General features: G+C 42.5%; 1 protein-coding gene across 2 annotated transcripts in view; it reads right to left on the bottom strand.

The window, feature by feature from the left end:
- The window catches only part of TBC1D8 (TBC1 domain family member 8), a 49,144-nt gene extending 33,316 nt beyond the window's left edge, over nt 1-15,828 (bottom strand). The window contains exons 1-2 of one of the 2 annotated variants that reach the window (XM_068180362.1): nt 15,513-15,828; nt 1,492-1,602 (exon numbers count right to left, since the gene is read on the bottom strand). In XM_068180362.1, coding sequence (XP_068036463.1) covers nt 1,492-1,602; nt 15,513-15,639 — 238 coding nt within the window. In that variant the 5' untranslated portion in view covers nt 15,640-15,828. The remainder of the gene's footprint in view (nt 1-1,491; nt 1,603-15,512) is intronic. The other variant, XM_068180361.1, reaches the window with a different exon arrangement.
- Nucleotides 15,829-16,058: the final 230 nt, after the last annotated feature.

Raw genomic sequence — 16,058 nt, 5'->3', positions numbered from 1 at the left:
AAAATAGCCCAAACAGACTTTACGCAAGCTTCTTAACACACACATCTGGCCCAGGGAAAAATTCCCAGTATTAATGGGGAACATGCAGAGGGATCTCTGCTGAACCAAGGAAAAATTGCTGGATGAGCACGTAGAGAGGAAAGGGTTAGGGTGAATATACAAACTGACTCTACATAAAAGACTACTATGTCAAACACTATCAGTGACATGCCAATATTTACATTATCTAACTATTTCATGGCTTGATCTGTATAAGAAAGCATAGAAAAAGACAGCTTATTTTCAGTTGGAAGGGATCTACAACAATCACAGAATTGGAAAGGTTGGAAGCGACCACAATGGGTCATCAGGTTCAACCTCCCTGGTCAAGCAAGGTTATCCCAGAACATATTGCACAGGATTGTGTCCAAATGGTTCTTGAAAGTCCCTAGTAAGGGAGACTCCACAACCTCTCTGGGCAATCTGTTCATTTAGTAACAGGCCCACATTATTCTTTGTTTTCCTTTTGTTACTGATGCATTTCAAGAAGCTGTCCTTGTTTTCCTTGAAATCCTGGGAATCTTCTAGTTCAACCACCTGACCACTTCAGGACGGACCAAAAGCTGAAGTTATTGAAGTTAAGGACATTGTCCAAATGCCTCTTAAACATTGGCAGGCTTGGTGGGACATCAACCACCGCTTAGAAGGAATCCTGTCCCAGGATCTGGCCACCCTTTTGTTAAAGAGATGCTTCTTAATTCTCCCCAGTCACAGCTTTGAACCATTCCCAAACAAAAACTGCTGTAAATTTCAATGCTAAGATCTTTTAGATGGGAGCAGAAGAAGTAAGAACAGCAGTGCATACTGGCCAAGCAACAGTGGGATGAATAGAACTTCAGATAGCTTTTACTGGGTCATGGCAAGGTTGCTGCAATTCATGTTAGTATCATGCTCCTGAAGATAAGCTTGACTTTCAGAAGTTACAGAAACATTGCAAAAGGGATTAGTGCATAACAGATGAGGAATTTGACATTCCCTCCCTCCCTAACGACTTTACCTCCTAAATCTTCCAAATGTTCTACTTATATTTCATTATAGTAAAGTGTGTGAAGACATTTCACAGTAAGCAAGTGAAAGATTAGGCTGGTGAAAGCCTAGACTAAGTAGCTTCTTGCTGTAAGGGATGACCACTACTATATGAAAAGATATAGTAGGAATAGGAACAGAACCACACCACTTTGCAACAGAGAAAATGAAAGCAGCAAACCACCCACTGCTAAACAAGTTTTCCATTGAAACTTAATGCTCCTAGGTAACACTTTATCAGTGATTTTAACCAGAGGTTAATTTGGTTGTTAAACAAGCTTTCCACACGCACACAACTAGCTGAGGTTACCTTGAGCTTCCTGGACATGCAGACACTGACCATGCTCAGAATCAGTTTGGGGTTTTCCATCTGTGACTCACCAATAGCTATGGCCCAGTAAACTTCTGATCCATTCAATAACTCACCACATGCAATGGCAGAGTAAACCTGTGAGCCTGGAACTTGGAGTAAAATTCGAAATGGAGCAACACGTGCATTAGAGTCTAACACGGCATCGAGGGCTCCAACCAAGCGACCTGCAAAGAAAAAAAGGGAGGAAAGAGGATTAATGCCAGTTCTCACATCTGTAGCCTGCAAGCTGTTTCACATTTAAAGCTGTAAAATTAAAATACAGAATGAAATGATAACAATTCTTCCCCAGTTTTATATTCTAATTTACAGGTGCTCAGAATGCAAAGGCAAACCAGATTAGAAGATCAAAAGCATATGGAATCCTCTGCATTTCTGGTTTTGCCTCATATATATGTATATAACCACAGAACTGAAGTGGAAAGACCTGAGGGCATCTTAAGAAGTTACTGTTCCAGCCCTGCTCTGAAGTTGGATAAATACACCTATACTGTGAGTGGTGTTTGTCTAACCTGTTCTTCAAAACCCGCCACAATCAAGATGTAACAACTTCTCCAGGCAGCCTCTTCCACTATCTTCATTAAATATTCTTACAAAAAAAAAAAACAAAAAAAAAAAAAAAAACCACAATCAAACAAAATCAACCAAACAAAACACCAAACAAAACCAAACAAAAACCCTAACAAACAACCCTACCCCAAACAAACAAGTCATCTGCCACAATCTTAAATTTTCTAGCTGGAAATTAACCTTGCTCCCTGGAACATGCAGAGTAACTGGCCACAGGCACTTCTGATATTAATGTTCAACATAATGAAAAAGTAACATCATGGTTTCCCACCCTTTAATGATTTCTCTTTTTCTAAAGAAACCCGAATCACCTCATCTATTCCTTATGGGTCATGTTTTTCAAACACCTCGCTGTTCTTGAACTTACACTGGAATGTCTCCAGCTTATCTTTAAGAATGACACTCTCAAGTGGACCTGATGCTCACTGCTACTGAAGTCTCAGCCACTAGCAGAACAGAAGATCACCTCCTCTATCTTGCATACATACCTCTGTATCCAAGAAAGCTTGCAGCAGTATCCCACTGTAAATCAGCACTTGATTTCAATACAGAAAAATTCATTTTTAAGAGCTGCAGCAATTGCTGACCCCAAAAAAGATTTTCCAATCTGGAGAACACCTGGAGTTCCTGGAGCTTCTTGCTACCCATTCCCCTGAGCAGGCAAAACCAAGCTATCCATGAAAAAGTTATCTGAATGCCATGATTTGCATATGCAAGCTTGCATATTAAAGTAACTCAGAATTGGTTTATGGTGCTTACAAATAGCAATTCAGGGCAGCTTTATACTCAATTTTCCTGTGCATTCTGCAGAGACACATCTCCTAAGGAAAGGGATGGCAGAGGGTGAGGAACAGCTTTCCATGTTTGTTTTATCCCTAGAGTATCTAGGAAGTTTTCTGTAATACTTTTTTTGGCTTTGCACATGTAACTTTTTAAACCTGTTGTATTTTTGTTTCTTCACCACTAACCCAACACAAAAGGGACTAATCTCCATCTCCAAAAAGTTTGTCAGCCCTTGGCACCACATGCTGGCATTCTCCAGTCCATCACCCAAGTGATTAATGGAAATAATAGAGACCTACAAAGTCCTAATTGCCTTCTCACTTGGATAACAAATGGCAGATAATTAATTTGAGTATAACACAACCAAACAACATTTCAACCACTTTCTGGTCTAGAATTGTAAGAAGCTCACATGGAACAGCATCAATAACCTGAGACCAAAGAGAATTACATTAAATATTTCCTCCTTGCACACACACAAAACATTGATGATGCTTTCAAAGCCAAGCAGAAGTTGGACACAATATGTCTTAAAACTGCACAGTGAAACATTCTTCAACAGCAGTTTGCTTCTCACTTAAATATGTGACCAGATATTACACCCATCTATTTAAAATGGAGATCTGAATTTGCAGACTGATGACATGTATAATATCTGAAATTGCTACATGCTCTCCTATAACTACAAAAAAACCACATTAAAACTCATCCTAGTATGAAAGGTAGCAAATTGGCTGTGCTCACAGAAAACAGTGTGCAGAAAACTTTAGTGTGCAGTCTTCAAAACATTTGGATTAAAGCCAGTAAGAGAGCATCAAATGATGCAGAGAACAAAAATAGGGTTTAAATTTCACATTTCAAAAGAATTGAGACACCACAGAAAAGAAAAAGAAGAAGACATTTCTGTGCTGTGCATGTTTTCCCCTGATGATAGGCCTAGGAGAAAGATTCTTTTTCATTTCACTGAAGTCATAGAAAAAAGTCAACTAACAGCAAGTGCTACCAAAATCCCTAGAGAATGCTTAACGAAAATCTGATTTATGAAATACCTTTTTTTCCTTTCAGAAACCATGAAAAAAATACATGATAGCACAGAAGTAGCTGCAAAGTTTTACTTTACTAATTCTTAGCCTGTGCAAAAGTAATTCCTTTTTCTCTTCCTGAATAACAGACCAGAAAACCCAATTCCTCTTCTCACTGTTTACTTCTGCTTACAATTTCAATTTTGCTTACAAACTATTAAAAAGAAACCCATTCTTCCTTCAACTGTACAAAGAAATAATCACCTCCCTTTTCTAAACTACCCATAGCTAAAATATTAACTCAGGATGACAAAGAGGAGCCAGAACTAAGACGCAAATAGAAGAAAAAGAGCGTGGCCATCAGGATACCTGCCAGAATAAAGCCCAGGTGGCCTGGCCCCTCTATGAGCACTTTGCAAGGAACAGCAACCCCACACATAAAATCTAAGCCATCCACAGGGTGTCCTGTCCTGTCCCACCTCTGCCAGGAAGGGCTGCAGTGGGGTTGCTGCAGAGGGGACATAAGGGGAGCAAAGGAAAAGAAAAGCAAGTACTGCTAAAGTTGAGCAAGCACAAAAAGTGGGTCCCATCCCCGTGTTTGGGGGCTCCTTTATTTTTTGGATGAGAAACTGAGAGAGGTAGAGAACAGGGAAAAGAAATTACTAAGAGTGCATTTGCAGAAGCATGAACAGGATAAACACTAATATAAACACCCTGGCCAATATGGTAATTCAGTTGAAACTGTGGTAGCAAGAAAATTACAAAAACTAATTCATCGGGGGTAACTTTTGCATCATAACATTGAAAAACAACCAACCTAAAGACCCCTGAGTGAAGAAACAAACAACAGTACACTGATGCTGAAATCTGCTTTGAAAAATACCCAGCTTGTGAGCAAACACCTTTCTCACAACATGTCCAAACGGTCCCATGGAAGGGCCTTTTTTTAAAACAGAATCTGTTTAAAAAACAGAAGGGTATCTGGCTAGCAAGATAAATTACATTAAGAGCCTCTGGCTCACATATTGATGCATCAGTCAGGGTGATGCAGACCTCTTCCACATCACTGATGAAAGTGAAACCATTTATACTTCAAGACAGCAATAAATGAAAAGGAAGCAGAAGCAGAAGAGGAAAAGAGAACTGCCAGCCTTGTTTTCTTCCCAAAACTCCCTTTTTATTTCCTTTTTTTTTTTTTTTTTTTTTTTTTTTTTTTACCCTATATGAGACAAGATTTCTGGGAGGGATTTAAAATTCAGAATAGCTCTTCCCCTTTAATGAGCCACTTCACCAACTTCTTGTCTGTTTTCCGACCTCCCAAGACACAGAAATATTTCAGGAAAAGCAATTAACCACACAGTAACTCTACAATGGAAAGCCGCAGACATGGGTTTGCAAAGCCTTCCACAAAAGACCACTGACAGAACATTGCAGGTTCCTCAAAAGGTGCAAGTTTCTTCATACAGAAGGAATATTTTTAGGCTAAAATTCACATGCAAATGTCTGGTGTAATATGCATACTTTTGACACATATGGAGAAGACAGGAAAAGTGGAAAGACACTTTTCTACTGAAATTATATGCTTCTCAATAAATGTAAACACTTCAGCTGGAAGCTGGATTTCAGATAGACCCAATATCTATCTATAGTTTTCAGAAGTAAATTTATAAAACATATCTGGAAAACTCACTAGAAATCTCGTTCTTTACTTGGTAGTTTTTATTTCACAGAAACATCTACTTTCATGCATATCTGGTTACTTGAGTAAAGAAAACAGGATACCTTCAAGTAAAACAAGCCTGTTGTACTTCCAATTGCACATCTATTGGTATCAAATGTACATGCATACTATGGATACAATACAAGAAATAAATTAATGAAGTATAAAATTACCAAGAAACAATTTCAAATTCTACAACAGGTAGGTACTGTCTCTCCTTTACAGAGGTCAACCTGTAACCAAATAGAACACAATCGGGATGTCATGCACTATGAATTTGCTGAGCATTTCTTCACACACATACAAAAAATTAATCAACAATATTTCTATAAGAATCAGGTTCTCAAATGATCTATCAGAAGTGCACAACTCTTCATCTTTGAAGATATGGTTTCTTCCCCCACATAAAGATAAAAGATCCCATTACGATTTCTCTTGTGTCATGTTTTCATCTAGGAAAAGGAACATGCTTACAGTAAGTTAACTTTACATCATCTTCTACTAAATGTTCCATATCTTTCAAACTAAAGAATGCAGGCTCCTTTCTTGAATCACTGTTAACCATCCACATAGGATTTCTAAAATAGTTTTAAACTTCCAAGATGTGGCGCAGAGGGTGAGTAAAGCTGAACTCAAACTAGAAACTCAAACTGAAAAGCTATCTGTTATTTCCATCTTTTATGACAATGTTCAAGAGGCAGTCCAAGACACCCTCTCTACATAAAGCAAGATGATTTCTACCTACCTCCATCATATATTAAAGGCCTCAAAGGGAAATTTTTGAGACCTACTCAAAAACGGGGTGGCCGCTTCAGCAGCTAAACCATGCTGCAAGGCAGAGGCACTTAGGAGTCTGGGACTAATAAGTTAATAAAACCCTTCCAAAAAATAAAACAAAAAGGGAAAAGGTTACAGCTGCCACTGTTTTGTTTTTTTTTTTTTTTTGTGGTTTTTTTGGTGGGTTTTTTGTGGGTTTTTTTTGGTTTTTTTTTTTTTTGTGGGAAAGAGGGAAGCACTGGGGGAAAAGGGACGGGGAGAAGGAAAAAAAGGAGATTTAAATCTAAGTGACAAGGAAGCCTGCAGTGCCCCAACACTCAGCATTGTTACCCTTTCAGTTCTACTTGGTTTTTAAGTAAGACATTTAGTCACCACAGCCAGGATCTTTTGATTAACATGAACTCATTCATCCATTACAAAGTGGGGAATAAAAGCCAATGTACTTCAAAGAAGCAATTACATGCAGTACCTGCAATTGGTCAGTAAGAAATTCTAATGGCACTTTTGAAATCTGAGGAACAGTGGGTCAGATGCACAGAGACAACTGTTCCCACACAGCCCTGAACTTCCCAAATCAAGCACTTACACCCTCCCTACCAAAATGAAAGGGTTGACAGAGAAGACAGAGTCCAGCCTGCGTCTCCAGCATCCTGGGGAACATCTTTAGTCACTGTACAAACAAACTGACTGCTGCAGAAGCTTGAAGCAGAGAGAAAACTGTCCTTCCATTCCTCCTAAGTCTACTTTGGAAAAAAAAAACATACTTGAGATTTCCACTGCACCTGACACCAGCTCAGCTGGACAGATGTGCCACAATGCCTGACTTAAGAGCATCTGCCAAATCTAGCCCTTCCAAGAAAACAGGCACAGGACTAATGTTGGAGTTCTGGATGCTGAGAATTTTAGACTCCCTATACAGACAGACTCTGACTCCCAGGAAAGCACTACATTGGACCTGAGGCTGTGGAACAGGCTTCCAAAGTTGATTGATAGCACTACACTACAGGTGTGTAGTTGGTTAGAAGAGTGTAATATCACAGGGTGGAAAACTTAAGAGTTTGGGGTTTTAGAATATAGTAATAAATATGAAGCAAGATGGAAGTTTTAGGGCAGAGGCCTAAAACCACCATACAAGGACCCAAACCAGTACGCTCAGTGACTCTAAAGCTGAAGTTTCTCTCTGCTGCAGGCACCTGGCACTTCCAAAGTCAAGAAAATTATAGCACCACATGGTCTCTACGGACTGCAGTGGCTGATCTGCAGCAACATGAAAAAGAGCACTTGGTGGCTGCACTCACTTATATCATGCCAAAGCCATGTTTTAAGTACTCAAACCCTCTTTTTTTCAGTCAGACTAGGTTGTTTTTGTAAGACAAAACCAGCAAATTGGGTATTTACAATTACAGTCACAGAGCAGCATTGCTCCAGTGCAAAACCACAAAGGAAAAAGCATGCCTTCAAATTCATCCTTGGGAGCTCACTGCTGCTTGCTACGTCTGCTCCACCAGAGAAAGCTAAAGGCAGAAAGAAAAATAAGCCCAGTTGTCTGAAAAAAGCTGTACTCTTACTGGAAAGGAGAAAGCTCTTCCAGGAAGTGGAAGGAGCTAACAGTACATGTTGCTTCCCAGTGGTTGCAGTTTTACAAGGAGAGTTAACAGCTGCAAGAATCACTCTAAGCTGTTTAGGCATGTGAACTGGGAGAAAAGAACAAATTAAACAATTCACATGATCATAAAAATAAAGGTGTTTTTTTTTTTTAAGGACAGTGAAATTGAACTAACAGCATCAGTAAAGCAGAATTAATCTTGGCTTTTTGAGGCAGAGAAGCACTTCATACCCTGAATCCTAATTACACTTCTCCACATAGCTTCCTCCATCCCACAATGATTTGCAAACAATTAGTGTCTCAGAAGAGCCATGGTGGGCAGCAATTAGACATGCTAGAGGAGGCAAGCAAACTGCCTGAAGGAACAGCCCACCACCAGGCAGGGAGGGACACATGGATGTACCTGTTCCCTTCCTCCTGCCATCCCTGGGCTCCAGCTGGAACAGAAACCTGCTTTTCACACTAGCCAGGATAAGCTCAGCCTGGCAAAAGGGCACTCCTGGGACAGCACCAAATAGCACAGATTGCTTGCCTGGCTCTGCAAGGCATCTCAGAAGCTCTCCCTAGGACCAATGTCCTTGCTAAGAGAGGGATGGGAGGACCATGAAGATGATTCTTATCAGGCCTCAACCAGCCCACCATGCAGGAGCCCTAACTTGTGACCATGACCCCACGGGTGGCCCAAAGCAAGACCCAGGTCGGAGATGCAATGAGGACCACTGCAGCCTCTATCCTCACCTCTTACAGCCCACCTCCAGAGTGCCAGGCCCTGGGCATTCCAGGCTAAGGTGGAAGCTTTTGAGCTGCACCAAGGTAGGAATCAGCCCAGGGCAGTGGTCATGAAGCTACTGTTGGCCAGTGGTGGCCCCCAGCATAAATGATTTGGGACATCTCTAGATCTTTCATGTTATTTGATTACTCTAAACGTTCAAAACTCAGATGTTTAGCAGGTTGTTGATTTCACTCAGGACACCCTAAAATACGTGTTTGTGATGAATAATAACACCATCAGCTACGCAAAGCTGCTAATAACAACAGCTTAATGCAACCACACTGTCTTTGTTGAATTTTGCAAAATTGTATAAACAGGTTTTGATACAGTACAGTACCCATTCAAAAGTATTTATTACACTTCTACCACCAGAAAAAAAGAGTTGCAAAACTTATTTGGGTAAGTACATAAGAAAAAAGGATGAAGGAGGACTCCTCCAACGGCTGTAGGAAGGCTCTGTTTCCTTTAAAACGATAAGGGCTCACCACACTGCAAGATAAGAACAGGCAACATTAGATTTCAGCATAAAGACCTAATGCTCCAAGTGTTTATTCACCCAGGAAAATACCCAACATCCAAGCCCTTAGATTACTTCCAGCATAGACCTTGCCAGATCAAACACTGCCACTGAGTAAACTGGTTTCTGTTGAATTGGGACTTTTTTCAACCTGGTATGTAGAAACAAATTGCAACAAAATGCTTAATCATTATGCCTAGGTCCCAGTGATCTGGAGGGAAGGTGGACATGAGAAACATGGGGAGTTCACGCATTTCACTGTGGGGGTTGGTGTCCCATGGTACTCATGACTCCCATATCCCTGGATGTGATGCTAAGAGCTTGTGTCAGACCACCACGTGCAGAGCGAGGGACCACACAGGAGGAAGAAGTGAGATGAATTATGAACTGTCTCTCCTGGAATGGTGGAAACAGCATCCCCACCCTGGAGCATCAATTATTTCTCCCCAGCACAGCTTCCCCATGGGCTGTTTCCCCAGGTGGGCATGCTGCCATGACAAAGCACTCACAGCTGCTTATCTCAGTCCTCTGCCATCAGTCCAGTCCAAGCCAAGCCTATTTTTACAGCCCTGAAGGCCACTGAGCCAAATGCTTTGGTTCTCATGTTACAAGTAAAAATACCTGAAACTGTTTTCCACCTGAAAATGGACAAGAAGATGGGATATACCAGTTGCTGCTGCAGCCCTGTAAATTATTCAGACACACACCACTACTCAGGGGAATATAAAAAAGTCTTTTTTTTAGTGGGTGCTGTAAATAATGCTGAATAGACCAAACTAGTCCTACATTAACTCTGCCACCACTGACATGCTCATTTATTTTATAGGGAAGACATTTTTTTCTACAAGGGTGATAAGACACTGAATCAGGTTGCCCAGAGAAACTGTGCATGCCCTATGCTGGAAGTGTTGAATGCCAGGCTGGATGGGGCTCTGAGCAATCTGGTCCAGTGGGAGCAGTCCCTGCCCATGGCAGGGGAGTTGGAACTAGATGGTCATTAAGATCCTTCCAGCCCAAATCATTCTAGAATTTTCCTGCCTTTTTCTGTGCCATTTGGCCTCCACATCATGAAAATAAAAAGCCACTGTAGGTGTTTACCAGATTAGTCTTGCACAAGGTGGTGGTCAGTCCCTGTGCAGACACAACCCTCCTTTCCAAGCACAGGTACTTCCTAAGTGCTTTAATATTAGCACTTAACACACTGCTAACATTTCAACACAAGCACCTGCATTTCACCTTAGCCATCTCAGCACCACTGTAGTGCTCAGGAGCAGGTAACTCACCCCAGAAAGGCAAGCAGAGGGGGCCAGAGTGGAACACACAGCTCAGGGGGGTCAGAGGTCAGGAACTGGGGTACCCAGCTTTGCAGGAAGTAGCTTGGCACCCTGCTCCTATCCTTCCTTCCAGCTCATGACTCTTGGCCAAACACTGTAACAGAGAAGCCACCCTCTTGGGAAAGTGCTTGTAAGTATGTATTCTCCTAAAAAAATGTTACAGTAAAATAAAGAGAGGAAAAAGGGGAAAAAAACCCTGCTGATCTGAATTCCAGTTGTGGGTAAGGCTAGATAATGTTTTGACAAGAGTCCAAGCTTTCAATAAAGTATGCATATTTCTCTTTCTCCTGTGCAAGGCTTGAGAGAGCTGTTCCTTAAGGAAACAAAGCCATGAATACTGATAGTAACCATTACCGATATGCTTTATTAACATCAGTATTGTGGCATCTTCCTCTCCTCAAACTGCTTAATTTAAAATGAAAGTGTTCTGTTGGGTTTGGATTTTTCTTCATTTGAGCTCAGATTGAGCCTAACTTATTTTGGGATCCTGAACATATATTAAAACAAAAAGGAACACTTTTTGAAACCTGTATGGGGACAGGCCTTTTAATATGATTCTATTAATATGCTACTCATTTCGCCTTTTGCCCCTCCAGAATGTAAAAAGATACTATGGGGATTCTCATTCGCATTCCCTAGTAAAAATCCAAGTCTTCATGTATTTTGGACCCTCTTCTGCTACATTGTAATGAACAGGGGCAATCTAGATGAATTCTCCCTCTTACTGCCTTTCCCAGAAATAGACTCCATTATGAAATTATTTACTTCAGACCTTGGGAGATGTGCAGGGCCACTAAAAGCTGAGCTATTGACAATGATTACAGGACTGCTTGGACAATAGAGTATGAAAGGGCAGCAAGAGATCCTTTAATTTTTAATTTCCAGAACAATTTTCCAGAGCTTATCAGTAACCATTTCTCTGTATGCATTAACAAGCAAAGGGAAAATAAGGAAGAAAGGTCTTATCACACAAACTAGTCAGTTCTCCACTCACAACCAAGAGGTATTTGGTAGATGAGTTCAAAAGCTATTGCCCAGCAAGAACATTATTTAAAAGAAAATGTTAAATCCTAAGATGGAACTTGGAAATGTATTTACCATGCCTAACACATTTATATTTATTAAAGCAATAATAAGGTTTAGATTCATATACAGAAGATGCTTTTTTCTGCCAGTCTATTATACTTAAAGTTGTGAACCAAAAAACTGAGAGCTGAAAAATAAATTCATTTCCTTTTTAAATGTTCATCCTCTGCAAGTTGCAAATAACACGAAACTATATCCAGCTTAGAAAGCGCCCTGAGCTGAAAATGGAAGCTAGAAGAAGAGTAGAGAAAAATATCATAGCTAAATCAATAACATAGGTAAAACAGGAACAAAACATAATCTTTTATTGAGCTACTTCAAGCAAGAAGTTAAAGAATCAGCGTATCTCAACCAAAGAAAAAGCTGCTTGAAACAGGAGTTCATTTTAAGGTCTTATTTAACTTTATTTATAAAAGGAAAGATTCACAGGAGTTGCTAAGTGGGTTTTTATATGCTAAGAGTGTGCAATGTCAAGTACTGTATAAACAAAAACTGCAACACTAGCTGCTTGGGAAGAGTGGAAGACTCCTCTCAGTCCAGCATTCGTGATAAAATCCTTCCCAACATATACAAGAATAAGCAGTTTTGCTGTCAAAATGCAAAAAACTAATCAAAGAGGAAGGTGCATGAAGGTTTTGACATCCCTTCCTAAAAATTAAAGTAGTGATTCACTTAAAGGCTAAACTATCTTGCAGTATTTACCACAAGGCATTTGACAGTATTTTTTACTACTGTCATATAAAGCTTATCATTAATATGTAACCTCAGAGCCAAAGACATTAGTAAGTATTAAATCCAACTAACTTTGATCTGTTAATCGTGGCTACATCACAAATCTTTTTCTGTAGAAATCACTACAGTGCTCTCCAATTAGGCAAAGAAAACCCTAAAATCAACAGACATTGATGAGCTAAATAATTGTTTTAATCTATAACTTAAAATTAGTCATTAGTTTAAACATTACAATTCAGATTTTTAAAGTATTTCTAAAAATTTTCTATTTTCTTATTAAGTCTCTGATCCAGCAGAGTTGACAAGTAGAAATCCAGGTAAAGTAGCAAGTTAAACATTTACTTGAAAAAGCATATCCCTAAGGAAGACAGAAACCAGAATGAGACTGGTCAAGTAATGAAGAGTTAAATACAACCCCTATTATTGTTTGTACCCTCTGTTTGCAAGCCCAGTGTGCATTTGGGAACTGCCCTAGGACATAAATAACAGTAGGAAACATCACTTACAAATATCTGCTCAGTGTCTGACAAAAACATTACACAAAAAAATACAGATATGGGGAAAAAAAAAACACTTTTGTGCAAGAGACCATCTTTAGTCCATTCTTCAGGAATTAAATCCACATAAAATATACCCTCCAGCTGTGTTAACTTACTCATACCTAATAGTTAAAATGCCCTGGTAAGAACAAAGAAGTGTCCTAGAAGAAAGAAAGACAGGCAAATATGAGAATTGGACTATATAAAACAGATGCCCTCACACAGGTTCAATGCAAATACCATGTTGTGGCAACAGACACAAAGGCAACTCGGGTATCACACCCTTCCACCCAGCTGAAAGCAAATTATGCCACAGGTGGTCAGCTGCTCCATCTAAACTCTATGAAATCTAGTATTCTGAGAGTTTCGTTCTGCTGATCCTACACAGGTCTAACACAGCCTCAGGATATGCAACCTCCTCCTCCCCGCAGGAGCTACAAGATTCTCTTCTACTGTGGCACCTGTTCTCATGCACCAAATCTTCACATCTTTGAAACTTCTTCCTTTTCATAAAATGTAACTGCAATTGGCCAGGGATCGAGGTATTAAAGAGAAAACAGATTTGGATATTGTTCTTACTTAAGCTTTGCTTCCCCAGTAAAACAAACAAAAACTTCTAGCTTTTGACTTTACCACTTGGTAAACCATACTCTGAAATATGGCAGAGCTTTACTGCCCTTCTGCCAGTTTGGAAAAGACAGGTACTAATTAAGGGTCTCTATAGTCATGTAAAGCAAGAATCAGGAGGTAAGGTTTGCACTGAAAGCAAACACCAGCAAAGCTTTGCTGTTTTTCAGTACCCATCTCCATTTCCTTCACTGCAAGTAAAAACTGTGAAAAAAAACTACACTATCTAACCCCAGCCATGTTTTAGGACTCAAATTCCTAATCCCTTTTAAATACAAACGTTTCCAAATGGTTTAAGAGACCATCAGAATCTACAGTTCCTTTGGAAAATGTGCAAGACAGGAGTGGCTTTCCTTTGCCAGCCAAAAGAGATTTGAGCAAGCCTGTGCACCGTAGATTCAGCAAAATGATTCACCTGAAACTCAACCAGAGAGAAAAGCAGTTTGTTTGGTTTAAGCTTGCAAATTTCCGTAGTGAAATCTCAGGCGCAAGGCACTAACATTTGTGAAACTGAACCTCATGATTGTCCTGGACCTAAATCAAGCAGCTGTAAACAGCTATTTTTAACTCTGAAAATTAATCCACATCGTCTTTACTGTCACAAAAGAGCGGCCTGACTTCCAAACAGGAGGGCAGAAGAAAATAGGAGGTTAAGCGTTTTAACTCACTGGCAAAACTTCCATTTCATTAGTGATACATTGCTAGCATGCAATCTACCAAGCCACAGTTCAAGTTCTGTGCATTTTATGGACAGGTAGGATGAGCTCCGATTAAAAAAGGCAACAATGAAGAAAGCAGTATTATCAAATGGCAAGGGTCAATAGATCAGGAAAAAAAGGTTTTAATAAAATAAATACCGAATGTGGTAATGCAGCTTCTTAAGCTCCCTAGAAAATATTGATTTTGAAAATACCTGACAATTCTTTCAAATATATAAGCTACCATTAAAAATTCTCACTTTATAATATTCAAAACAGCCTCGTTTGCTTTCAAGTAAGAACTACACTGTTAAACTATATTAATTCTCCAAAGCATTGTTTATTTGAATTCAGTTGCTGCTGTCTTTGAACCAAAAGTTTGGCCCAAATTCTCTACGCTACAAGGTCAGCGCAAGCCTAACATATCATTCTCGCTGGAGTTATTCACGGATCCACACTGTTACGAGGGTAGAGCGTGATCCTTCTCCGTGCATATCCTTCACTACACGTATCTGGAGTGCCACATGGATATAATGTGCCGGATCTACAGCCACCATAACCCGTAGTAGAATTAATACAAAAAATAAGACAGAATGCACTTGATCACAACACCGAATTCAAAACCCCCGCCCCGTAATGTCGTGTATCGTCCAAAAGCCAGGAGTCCTACACGTACTTATATAGCTCTCGTTAACGAAGGGGGAGCCGAGCCGCAGGTCGCGGACGGTCCCGGAGGGGCACGGTACCACATCCCACTGTGTGCCCCCGGCATCCCTTCACCTCTCACGGCTGGCCCCAGGGACCTCCGCCGAGTCCCGCGGGCTGCAGCCCCCGGCGGCTCTCCCCAGCTGCATCCTCCGGCCACGGACCCCGGCTCCGCACGTCCTGACGGGCTCCGCGCCCGCCCTTAGTCACTCTGAGAAACCCATCGGGAGGGGAGAGCGGAGAAGTAACAATAAAAGTGTCTTCAGCTGTGCTCAAGGCTACAGAAATACGAAGCTGCTCCCCAGGCAACTCGTGGGAAGCCGGGGCGGCCCCCACCTCCCGGCCGGCGGCTGCCTCCGCTCCGCCCGCGGCGGGGGACCCGCGGCGCCCCGCGCTATCGCCGAGCCGGGCCGGGCCACCCGAGCACGGCCCGAACAAAGAGGCCGCTCCCGCTTCCCGCAGCCCGACCCGCCGGCGGGTGCCCGGCGCGGCCAAGTTCCCGTGGGGCAAACGCAGGGGGGATCTGCCACCCGGCCCGGCCCGGCCCGGCCCGGCCCGGCCCCCGCGGAACGCCCGCGCCACCAGGTACCCGTGAAGCGGCCGCCACCGTCTCCGTGGCCCCGACGCCGCTGCAGGATGAAGTAGCCGCTGCTCTTCTGCGTGACCCACAGCTTGAGGGCGTTCTTCAGCAGCACCTCCTCGGGCTTCAGCCACATCTTCCCCCGGCTCGAAGTCCCGCTCTCTCCCCTCTCCGAGCCCGCCTGCCCCGCACGGCACCGCACCCGGCCGCCCGGGTCACATCGCCCCCCGCGGGCTGCGCGGCGCCGGCTCGGGCTCCCTCAGCGCGGGCCCGGCCGCCGGGGAGGGGCCGAGGGAGGAGCCCGGGCACGGGCCGCCCTCCCCGCGGAGCTGGGGGCTTTGTGCGGCGGGGCCGCGCCGCTCCGCGCCGTCGGAGGGGACGACGGGGCGCTCCGGTCGGAGGGAGGGGGATCGGGGGGAGGGCCAGGTTCGCCCTTTCGGGGATCCCGTGGTGCCCCGAGCCCCACACAGAGCCCACTGGGGCTCCCGCGGTACCCCGGGGTCCTGGAGGATGCCCTGCCGCCGGGACCGCAGCCGGGCGGCTCCCGCTGTGTTT

This window comes from Anomalospiza imberbis, chromosome 2, assembly GCF_031753505.1.
Source record: "Anomalospiza imberbis isolate Cuckoo-Finch-1a 21T00152 chromosome 2, ASM3175350v1, whole genome shotgun sequence".
Classification (NCBI taxonomy): Eukaryota; Metazoa; Chordata; class Aves; order Passeriformes; family Viduidae; genus Anomalospiza; species Anomalospiza imberbis.
The sequence above is the reverse complement of the archived record's forward strand: the minus strand, read 5'-3'. Positions and strand labels throughout refer to the sequence as shown.